Source organism: Balearica regulorum, chromosome 9 (genome assembly GCF_011004875.1).
Source record: "Balearica regulorum gibbericeps isolate bBalReg1 chromosome 9, bBalReg1.pri, whole genome shotgun sequence".
In the NCBI taxonomy this organism is placed as follows: domain Eukaryota; kingdom Metazoa; phylum Chordata; class Aves; order Gruiformes; family Gruidae; genus Balearica; species Balearica regulorum.
In genome coordinates, this window is record NC_046192.1 from 16156900 (window position 1) to 16168980 (window position 12081).

Sequence of the window (12081 nt, forward strand, 5' to 3'; positions counted from 1 at the left end):
TTATCCCACCTTAAAGACAGACAATTTTATAAAAGAGTGCTATGATCCAGAAGTGCATTTGCAATCAAGGTGAGCACCTCGGCAGAGTAAAGAGTCAAAGTAAAAAGAGACAGGAAGAAAATGATGATGTATTCACAAATGGATACTAAGACAAAAGGACATGTTCCCCATTGATGTCAGAGTGTCTCTTTCAGGACTAATCAAGCTACCCTGTCTGACTTCAGCTGAGGATGAGGCCCCAAAATTGGCAACTGGCAAATGAGAATCTGCAGTACAGAAACCTTAATAATTCTTCTCTTTCTGTCAGGCGAGGCAGGAAACCTCTGCCAAGTACCAAGCTAGAAATCCCTTTTCAGAAAGGGGTTATGCAGATGACATCTTGATTGTCATAAAACCCAAAGATGTGCACATTTTCTAAGAGATTATTTCTGAATGGTACATTTCCAAATCAGATACATCCTAATGGGGCAGTTTTAGACAGGGGTCATATAACATTTTTAATGATTTTTATTAGGCATGAGATGACTTGCTGCCTGAAAAATTACTTCCATGGGGCTTTTTGTTTCATTCTGCTAATTGATTGTTGAGCTGTGAATTTCAATGAATGGTACAACTAAAGCATTTCAACTACTGGAGTGAAACTGCTCCTCTTGGATTAAAAAAAAGTAAGTTTTTTCCTGCAGGGTTTTAGAGTTGTTTTGTTTTTCTCTTTTGGGGTGTTTTTTTAATTATTTTTTTAAATCAGCAGATATAGTTGTTGCTAACTTACTTTATTATTAAATTCATTCATACAGAACCTTCTATCTAGAAATACAAAAGTGCTTTATAAGCAGTTAGAGAATTCTGTCCCATAACCCTCTGGCTGCACATCCCGTGAGTATTCTTATTCTCTCTTGACTAAAGGCATCCACCTAGAGAAAAACACTGAAGTCAAAATTTATTAAAATTGAACAGTAATTCTTTAGGCAAGAGCCTGAGGATGACTAGAAACAGCCTAATTATCAGAGCAGGGGGAGGTAGGGATGTCTCCATCTTCAGAAAAGACGTTTGCTGGATTGTGTGAAACAGGGCACCCATGGTCCTTGCAGAGGCCTGATGTACAGCTTCATTTCCTGACCTCAAACGATTGTAGAAGGGATGCTCTTGTCATTAGCAGGTGGGGGGTTTGGTTTGTTGGGGTTTTTTTTTTTGTTTTTGTTGTTTGTGTGTGGGTTTGTTTTTTGGTTTGGTGGGGGTTTTGGGGGGTTTTTTTTGTTTGTTTGTTTTTTGGGGGGTTTTTTGTTTGTTTTTTTACAGAAGAGGGAATATGAATCACAGTTTCCTTTACAGGGACAGTGCCTTGCTTACACAGCAGGTCAGGCATACTGCCAGCAGCTGAACTGAGGTTCCTAAATCCCTGCTAAAGTATTCTCCACTTGTGCATGCTGGTCAAAAAAATTCCAGTGTTAGCTCTCAATTTTATTCAAGTTTCTCCAAGGGCAGATTTACCCTTGAACTAAATGGAAACAAAGCTCTTAAAATTAGTAAAGCTGCCTTAACAGCTTCATCAGTGGGGAGACACTGAAACGTAGCTCCGTGATTCTCATGCCAACCATTGCTTTTTCAGATACAACACTGCATTTCCCCCATTGCCCAGATAAGACAAAAGTCCTTCTTACAAAGTACCACTTGACAGTTGGTGTTACACTAGGAGGGTAAAACCCATCAATATCCGGACATATGATCTTCTCATTGGCGTGTTCCATGTAGAACATCTGCTCAGCAGGTTTTATTGAATGGCTCACGCAAGAGTGTTGGTCTTTTGGAACAACTTCCAAGGGAAATGCAACTTTGCTGCAGTAAGTTGTATTTCTAAGGAGAGAGGATGATAGGGCTGATTAGTTGAAACTTGTTTACTCCTATAGCAGTGAAATGAAATAAAAATCACATCTGCAATAACAAGCATCATAGCGCTGATGAGGTATATACAGCCTTAGTGGACTCATTTATAAATGGGAAGGAAAATACTATCAGAGATGGCCACACTAGCTCAGAAAAGCCTATAAAGATGACTAACAAGCAACGTCCACTCCCCTGCTGGTAAAGCAGATAATAGGGTCAAAGACACGATGAACAAGAAACAACATGAGGAAGATCAAAAAGAGCTCTTGTGCTCAGTGCATAGCAGATGCTATGTTCATTTTGTACCACACTTAAAGATACTTTTAATTTCCTAGAAGTCTGTATCTCATGAATCTTTGCCAAATTACCATGCAGTCAAAACATTACCCCTGCATCTGAAGCTATTTTTACTACAGACATACAGATCACTTCTTAATGGTGAGTGCCTGTGGATTTTGCCATGGGCTCAGCAATAATATTTTCATGGACACTTACAGCTAGAAAGGGGAGGCATGTTCATTAATGTTTGCAAGGCTCCAAGCATTATTACAATACAAATTGGCTCAGTACTGAGCAGTCTTATAATTGCAACATTCTTTCCCCATTAATGCTTATGTAAATGGTCTTCTCCCACAGAAAGATCTGGTGCTAACAACATAATTTTCCTGCTTCCATTAAAGTCCTTCGATTATGCTGAAGACATACAGAAGCTGGACCGCACAACCTACCTGAGCATGCACGTGTAATTCCCAGTATCATTGAGAAGAGCAGGCCAGAACCAAAGGGTGTCTTTCTCCTTACTGATGTGATTGTCCGGGAGACGAAAATTAATGGGCTCCTCCAGATCCCGGTCCTGCCCAATCCTGTACCAGATCAGGGTTAAGCCAGCAGAATGGGCCGTGCTGTAGTTATACTTCAAGAAGGTCTCAAAAAGCGGGCATTTGATCTTAGCAGGTTCCCCATCGTAAATCTGGATCTGCTTCATGGTGTCCACACCCCAGTCATCACAGCGTTCTGCAACCAGGAAGAACAAGGTACCTTAGCTTGCAAGTCCGCAGGAGTTCTGCCCATGTTGCCCACAGCCCTTGGTCCCGTCCCCATTAAAACCAGAGGCAAAAAGGTAGCAGTGGAAGCAAAGCGAGAATACTGCGTTCATTTCTGGAGAACCTGCAAACCTCTACTTTCATTTATACACCTCCTTCCAAGCTATTCATCCCCCATGGGGGCAACACGATAGGATATTTCTGCAGGCTTTCTAGAGAGCTCCAAGAAAATTCAACCTTAAAAATAACCAGTGTGGGAAGATAAAATTTGGATGAAAAGAATGCTAGAGGTGTGTGTGCATCCTTGCACAGAGATAGGGAGGATGGAAATAGAGGTGTTGGAAGAAGAGGAAAAAACCAAAAAAACCAGAAAACCAAAACCGCAAACATCAACCCTCCCTTAGAGTGATTGGCCATTGCCCCTCTCAGAGGAAGCTGGACTGTGAGTTCTGGAAACAAGGACTGTCTTTCCTGTGATGGATTCACGTGACACCTGCGCACGTTATGATAACACAAGGAGTCCAAGTCACACGCAGCGACTGTTTATAGTGAAGTTTGGGAAGGGAGGTGAAGGGGCAGAAGAGACAGTATGGAGGAGGTGGCACCAGGGGATCCCCAGGCAGCCCCAGGTGCATTCCCCAAGCTCAGTTCAACAGGCTCAGCACGACTTACTGCAGGCTCAGGCTGACAGAGAAACTGGGCGGCATGAGAACAACAAAAAAAAAAAAAACCCTGTTCAGTGCCTTTTTTTTTTTTAATTTATTCTTGTCATTAGTGACTAGTTTCAGGACAAACAGCACAGTCAAAGCCCATTTCTCTTCCAAGAGCTCCTTTCCACTCCATTCCTCCTCCCCATCAGGATGCCCAGTCACGAAGGGACTCTGTGCAAGCAAAGCACGGTACCGGGGTGTCAGCAAACCTGAGAACCTGCACTGCCGGCACCGGCTGAGACACATGGAGAAGCTGCTGTCACTGCATCTCCCATCTCCCCGCGCTGACAAGGCAGAGTGTGGCACGGCACGCTTCCCAGCGCGCCTCTTGTAGCTGCTGGGAGGCATTAGCTAGAGCAGCCTGATGTCTGAGAGCCCAAAATGAGTCGGAGAGGGGTGTGCTGCCTGCAGCAGTCCCCGGGAAAGGTGTCTCGGCACATCACAGGCACACCAGAGACAACACTGCAAAGCCTCTCCGGTTTGCAGATATTAGAAGAACTCGGACAGGGAGGAAAACCAGAATACAATATGCTCTTTGAGCCCAGTTCTTCTGAACTGACTTCACAGGCCCAAAGCAGGATTTCTGGCATTTTATCTTCCTTAAATAGACAGTGGGATGTGGCTTGGCCCAAAATTCATACTTATTTAAAGAAAACAAAAAGAGATAAACCTTTGAGAAGATGGGCCCACAGTGCTTTAAGGCAGCAATGCCAACTCCTGTGGCTCAGCAATGGTTAGTCACAGTGAGGGAGAATCTGGGCCAGTAAGAACAGAAATGTTTTCTGGTGGGTTTACACATAAATGAAAATGCAACCTGCACTGCTCCTCCTGTAGTATGCCAAACACCCATATGATAGAGTGCTACTTATGGAGGAAGAGAGTGAATTGGGCTAGGAAGAGGCAGTGAAGCTACCCAGAGTACAAGTATCTGCCAGTGGGAACCCCAAAAGCAAATGGCTGGAGAGTGCCATAGCTCATCATCTAAGAAACATATAGATATTTCTTTCAAAAATGCATAGCATCATCCAGGACAGCTGCTACCACAGCCAGTGGCAAGGCTCATTTTGAAAGGCCAAACCACTATTGGAAGCCTTATACCATGGCAAAGTGCATAGTCACCAGTCACCACCATGGTCAAGGCCAACTGGAACCAGTATGTTGCTTTATGCTGGTGGGGACAAGCTACTGGATTAGGCATGGTCAAGTTTCTATAGAGTGGTAAATGAGACAAATGAGCCTGCCAGAGACTGCCTGCTAATTGTATGATAAAGCACTGATTACTATTCATGGAAGGGGGGCATTTGTTTTTATAAAGAATGACTTTCCCTCTGAAACGAGCAGGCCTGGGTCTGTAAATCAGAACACTCAAGTTCTCTTTCCAGCACCTGATTTTGCTGTCTCCTCTTGGGCTGCATAAAGGCAAATTGTCCTTATTACTTCAAATGGCAGGACTGGAGAGGAAGCAAACTATATAAAACATTACAGTACTGAAATTCTTGGAGTCAAGATCAATGAAATTTGCAATCACAAACAGCTCTTGCATTTTGCAAGAGCTCATAAATCAGCATTGTAAAACTACTTAGCTGTTCTACTTGAATGAGTTATTGAAAATGAATAAAACTATTTTATTTTTTTTCTTCCTAGATGACTCAAAAGCAACGTATGGCTCTTGTCGTCTTGGCTCGGGAAGAGGTGACTGTTATTGCTCTTTAAGAGCTGTACCTGAAGATTTTGTCTGAGCTGGCTAATTCGCCTGACTTCAGGAACACGGTCACAGCAAACAGCTAGTCCTAAGGCTCCCCACGTGCATCCTGCCTTGGGGTGCTGCATGCTCTGAGCTGAACCCCAAACACAGCACATAACTGTGCTGCTAATGAGCAGCTACACCACAGATCGCAGGAGCAGCCATACGGCTTGAGATCACAGGCTGTGCTTGCCACCCCGCTGGCAAGGACGACTCCTGGCTGCCAGGGCAAAGCCAGCCCAGCACGGCTCCGAGGGCTCAGGGAGCAAAGCCACGACCCATCGTTCACAGCAGAGATGGCAGAAACACCATGGCTGGAGCGAGACCTCCTTCATGCCTAAAACACCAAGGACAGAAATTGTGGCACTTCACACAACCTCCCTCCTCCCCATGCCATGCCAACAGTAGTACTGCTCTTTTGATTTTTTGGGACATTTAATGCCTGAGATAGCTGAGCTCTGCCTGACAAGGCATGCGAAGGGACTACAGGGCATCCCTCACACACACCTTTGTAAACCTCTTCCTCCTCGGCTGTGACGCGGCTCTTCTCCCTGTGCCAACAGCATCCTCTGCCATGGTGGCACTTTTGCAGCAGACGACAGCGGCTGGGTCAAGCCCAGACAGCCGGCTGCACTCCCCGCACACGTGGGAATGCAGAGGGAATGCTCACATTATTACTATAATTTTCTTTGCATCCAACAGCTCCCTGTAACATTTTGTGCCCCTTCCACTATTTTATCCTTTATTGGGTATTCAGACCCTGTTGCTGCTAATGGCAGCACGCAGCTACTTGGATGTCAGTCTAACCTGGAGATAGCCTGAAAAAAATGGCATGACTTCACACTGAACCTTACTGGCATAAAGCAGTTCCCACTATGAAAAATAAAAACAACCCCAAACATACACACACAGAGATATATCCTGGCCCCAACAGCAATATCTGAGGGGGCATTACAGAAAGAAGGTGCAAGAACCCAGTTCTAATTGTGAGAAACAGCACTGACTTCTATGGTGCTGTGCCCATTTGCAGCAACTCATGTTTGTTTTCACCGGCTAAGCCTAGGAAGTGAGTTTCTTCTCTCTTGAAATGTTTCCTGCACAAAACAGCTGTTGGAGTTAAGAGCAGCTCCTGATTAAATCAAGTGGGATCAGCATTCATGATCTGACTTCAGATGTTCACTAACAAATAGAAACCAGTGAAGAGATGTAGGAGCTATATGCAACTCCATGGTCCCTCCCATGCTGCAGCAAATGGAGTACTACACACATAAAACTGAGGGATACAGTACAATTCTCTAAAAATCCACCATCCCATAAATGCATCTTCCCAGAAATGCCTCTGCAAAACACTTTTGAAAGAAGCCATCCTTTTCTCATTACCGATAAGGGGTACTGCAGATGCCTCAACTGACCCCTCTTACTGCTAGGTGCTCTGTAATCACACAGCAAGGCAGTCTATGACCCATAATACCTACCTGTGACAGACAATGCAGGAAAAAGGCAAGAAACAGTCCTGTTTCTACAGCCCTGCTTGGGAAAAGGGATGAGGATTACACAGGGTGGAGGGAGACTGCATGGTAGAAGGAAACACCCACCGCCAGCAACGGAAGAGAAATTGCAGACAGAAAGGTCAGGGTAAGGATGCCCGTCTTGAGTTCACGTGCCTTGTGATAAAGATAAGAGCAGGCTGGTGTGCAGCTGTTCCTCCCCGATGCACATGGGGTACTAGTTTGCATGAACTGGTAAAGGTAACTCCAAATATCTTCCTTGCTTGGACTGTGTGTTGCAACCCTTGTTCATGGGGATATCTACTACTGGTATTAGGGACAGCAACCCCTTCTATTAGATTAATTGCTCTGCCTCATTTCTAAATCTGGTGCTACAACAACCTTAAACATCAGGCATCCCACAACAGATGCCTCAGAAGCCAAATGAAGCTGAAGAACGTGGCTCCTCCAAATGCAAAGTAGAAAAATAAATAAGAGGGGGGAGAAAACCCTAACAATGCTGCTCAGCTGCATAAAGGTGAAAAACAGACATTTCTGGAAACATTTCCTAACCTTTCACTTGTTACACTGATTTACCCCCTCGGGAATAGAGCTCTGAATACACACACCTGAAATGCTCCTTTGCAATACACCTACAGCACCCATTACAAGCACCCATGCAGTCAAAACAGATGAAATCAGTGTGATTATTTGGATTTTCAAGAAGAGACAAACTGCTTAACCAGTGGATCAAAAAGGAAAACCAGAGTAAGGCCACATCAAGAAATACTGTCCCATTTTCGCCACAGTTTGGCATTTCTATGCAATCATTTGAAGTACCTCCAGTTAAAAAAAATTCTCAACCACCAAAACCCTACCAGCTCCACACCGCCTCCACCCCCTCCCTCCCTCACCCTCCCCTGGGGCTACAGACAAAGGCTTCCCCTAGTTAAAATTTCTGTATAGAAATAATAAAGACCCATCCTTATAAGAGGCCATCTATCATGCCGGCACAAATTACCCTGCCATTTGCCAAATTGATGCTCCCTTCTTAATCATCTCTAATCTTGGGAGGGGGCCCGCCTCGCACGCACACTGGGACTGGGCAGCAACAGGAGGACACGAAGCCATCAATGCTGCTGGTTGAATGGCACGGCAGACCCCTCTTCCCCATGCCATTTCAGCAGTAGCATCAGATGGGGCTGCACTATCTCAACAGTTTCCTACTTTCTTTGTCTGTCCCTGCTGCATTATCTTAAAGCAAAGCTGATAGGAATCAGCCTCCACCTGGGGAGCGCAGACAGGCCAGTGGTTAACTTGATGCAAGAATCAGCATCAATTAGGCAGAAAAAGCTGGTCACGCAAAGCAATTAAGCAAGAATTAATCATTGCTACCTTAAAAAAAAAATTTTTTCCCCCACCCTCTTTCAAGCTCTCAGCAGTCGGTGGGAAGGCAGCAGAGGAAGCCGGGCTGAATGGAGGAGCTGCGCTGTGAGCAGAGGAGGTACCAGCTGTGGCCAGCAGCCACGCGTGGGCGCGCCTTCCACTTACACTGCGTCTGCATTTTCCCTTTCACACGCACATCCTGCACAAGCCCACCCCACAGCAGCACGCTCCCCGGCCCCGTACTCTGCTCGGCAGCTGAGCAGCAAGGCAGCGTGGCAGGACAGCGTGCCCGTGCGGTCTGTATCCCGTCTGACCATACAGCACTGCAGAGGGAGGGTAGCACGGAACAAAACAAATGAGAACATCTTCCCTGAACTAGGAGCAGAGGCACAGATCCAAACACGCTGAAATTGGTGGGAATGACAGAGAACTTGGGTTAGCCCTAGCCGCAATCAGCTAGCTCTCACCATTCGCTCCCACTATCTCCGCAGCAGTGACAGCAGTCAGAGAATGCCTAAAAACTCATAGCTCAACGCATGGAGGCTTAGCCTGGAAGCCACACGAACTCCGCAGGAATTTATAATCTGACTTCCAGTGGAAGCACTATCAAAAAGGGCCTGTCATAACCTCACTGCCTTCCTCCCACAGCCCCTCCAGCAGAGGAAGTAAGTGGAACTGGTCCTGGCACAAACCTCCCCGTGAGCAGCTCCAACACAGCCCACAGCCAAGCCCCATCCATGTGGTTCTGCTGCAATGGCACCAACAACGTGGTTTTACGCTTCTCCCAAGTCCCACCATGTTCATCCTGTGATGCCTCCATGGAAGCAGCTCCACTGGATGCTGGACACGAGGATGGATTCTCTCCCCAACTGCTTTTATCATTAAATAGATAGGACAGCCAAGAAAGAACAAAGGAAAAGGACTTTCTGTTGCAGAACAGCTCGTCATTTCTAAAAGCACCTATACATTGTGGTTGTTTAACTTTAGATCCTGAAAGTCTAGTTTAAACAGGTGTGATGGTTTTCCCCTCTGCCAAATTCACAAAAAAAAAGCTGACCCTGTAAACTTCTGCTGACTTTAGAGGAAGCAGCCAAGGCACGACATCCAAAAAAAAAAGATGATTCCGTAACGAAACCCATAGATCATAACTCCAAGTTTCCTTATCTAAAGGGGGGGAGGGGTAGTTGTTGTTCGTGTCTTAAAACTCCTCCACAGTGAGCTCCGTGCCTTCACTCCCTATCTGTGCATAAAGCTGTGTTTACTGTATGTGGCACAGAGTATTTTGGTTACCTCCAGCAATTGGGCCAAAAAAAAAAAAGTATTCTGTTTTTTTCTAGCAACCTTGACATGTTTTCCTGGAGGCTTTTTTAAAAATTGAGATCAAAATGATAAAGGTAGGGGTATGAACTGCTTTAAAGCCTGAAGGAGAAAAGGAGCAAACAGCTACTTTCCATCCCACTTCATTGAGGAAATTGCTGCGTGAAGCAAAGCGGAGTGACACAGGAGGAGGAGAGACAGCGAGAGGAAATGGAATGGCCTGTTGCAAAATCATGTGTAGGAGAGGCAGCATGAAAAGGAGGTTTACCTGATTAGCACCACCGTAGAGCTGTGCTCAAGCAGGGGCAGGGGCTCTTCTGTGTGCCTGGCACACCAGGCTGGGACTTGACAAGGTCCAGGTTCAACCCCTGCCTCTGCCACAGGCTTGCTTAGTTAAACCCTTGCAGCTTAGTTATTGCACTTAGCCAGGGTCTCTGTTGCCTGCTTTAAAATACAGCCAACAACACTGCACTGCCCACCATGGACATCCACAGAGATGTCTGCATAAAAAACAGCTGCAGCCGTTGTCCTCGGACAAGGATGGGAACTGAAAAAACACAGCAGGCAGTAAAATGTACCGTAAGGGTCTACAAGCCTCACAGAAGTCACTTGTGTGCAATAAAACATATGAGATCGAGCACACAACTGTGCAGTGCAGCAGGGAGACACGATGGGTACGGAGGGTAGGAGACAGGTCCCTGAAGTCCCCTCCCCGATGCCCCGTTTGATACAGAGGAGCAAAAGCAACCATCCAATATCACGTCAGCAACACACCCAAAATGGGCTGCTTTCCTGCACACGTTTCTGCACTTCAATGCAGATGGGTCCCATCACGTTGACACCTGCACAATACTTGCCCCTCACAACCTATCTCCTCAGCTGACAAGAAGCAGAAGTGAGGTCTTATCTCCTCGGTGGGCATGACACTGGCTGGCACGGAGCAAGGCTGGTGGCTGCACCCAGGCCAGCTCTCCAGGTTTTATCTCCATCCACTTCAGGGCTATGTGCCGTTCAACACCGTCAGTGTTGAGTAACTTCATACCCCCAAGTGCCATAAACTTCTACAACGGCAGTAACTCACAGACGGGTATGGATAGTTATAAAATCATGTCCTAAATTAGGACAGCAAGAAGCCAAGATTGGAAGAGTAGGAGGAAGTCAGGAAATCCCAGGAGAAGATGATGGGGGAGGGATTTAGTCTCTTTAGAAAACAATAATGCAGTTTAATCTATTTTTCTTTTGACTTTACACACTAAAATAAGCTTCTCAGCTTCTGGGGCTGTCACAAATCATAAGGCAAATAAGGCCACTGGAACCCCATCAGTAGAATAAGAGCTATACAGTAATAATCCTGAGGAGCTGCGCAGGGTTTTCCATCTTCAAAGTGTTTTACAGACAGTAATTTATTAATCTGCAAATTTCCCCTGGCCATAAGTAACTGCTCTGCCTGTCTGTTAAGCACGAGAGAGACACACAGCACAGATCAGCACTCGGGAGCGACGGTGCCGGCGGCAGCTCTGACCTCCAGAGCCAGACCTCGGTTTCTGGCTCGCAGCAGTCAGACCTTTGCTGCTCCAGCCACCGCCTGAATCCAGCGGCACTCGTGATGTCTGGTGCTTTGGAGCCAGCTTCAGAGGGGACGAAACCAGTGCCAGAGAGCCTCTGGTATGGGGGAGCGTAAGAGACATGCTCACCATCCAGCAAATAACAGCAAAGCCCAAAATAAAATTCCCAGGACAGAGGCTCTTGGCTGCCTTACAGCCACCGCCTGCCGTGCTGGGGTGTCGCTCTGGGCAGAAGCTGGCCCCAGTCCTGGGCTCATCCTACCACGCAGGCCATCTGATAGCCCCCAGGGGAGGTGTCAGAGGAATCTCCTATGCAAACACAGTGCTTCCTCCCACCGAAGGGCTATTTCTGCACAGCAGTTCCCCGTTCACTCTAGGTGGGTCCTTTAGATAATCAGCAAGAGGCTGCTCCTCCTCTCCTGGCAGCAATATTCTTCTGCTTTGCCCAGTCCTTTCTAATTCCCCAAGACAACACTCCTAACCATGATCCTCTCCCCAGCCCTCACCCTGCAAAAGCTGGGAGCTCTTGGAGAATGAGAGCAGCCTGGTTAGCAGAGAGAGAAAAATGGAACAAGGACCACGACTACAGCCACATCTTCTGAATACGTCGGTATCTAACATAGGCTAGCTTTGTTTGGAAGCAAGGAGATAACATTATTCCAGATTCATACTGGCTGTTATGTTCTTTCTCTGACTGGTTTTTCATCTCTTAAGCCAGTATACACTCATATGAATTCAGTAATGTCAAGGAACTCATTGTAAGACCAAAACTGGGTTCATCGGGTTTTGCTATTCTTCTCTGGGTATCAGTACAGCTGGGTTCTTTAAGCATCCTACAACACAAGTGCAGAGATCTAAGCCTTATTTCCATCTTAAGGATGGCTGAAATGAGGCAAGGAAAGCAGAAGACCCCAAGTACCATCACAAAAAACGTCCCAAAGATCACAA

General features: G+C 46.2%; 1 protein-coding gene across 4 annotated transcripts in view; it reads right to left on the reverse strand.

The window, feature by feature from the left end:
- Window positions 1–12081, reverse strand: part of IL1RAP (interleukin 1 receptor accessory protein) — a 49503-nt gene that overhangs the window by 17588 nt on the left and 19834 nt on the right. For all 4 annotated transcript variants that reach the window (XM_075761247.1, XM_075761244.1, XM_075761245.1 and 1 more), the window contains exons 3-4: window positions 2610–2895; window positions 1659–1851 (exon numbers count right to left, since the gene is read on the reverse strand). In XM_075761247.1, the coding sequence (XP_075617362.1) occupies window positions 1659–1851; window positions 2610–2895 (479 nt within the window). The remainder of the gene's footprint in view (window positions 1–1658; window positions 1852–2609; window positions 2896–12081) is intronic.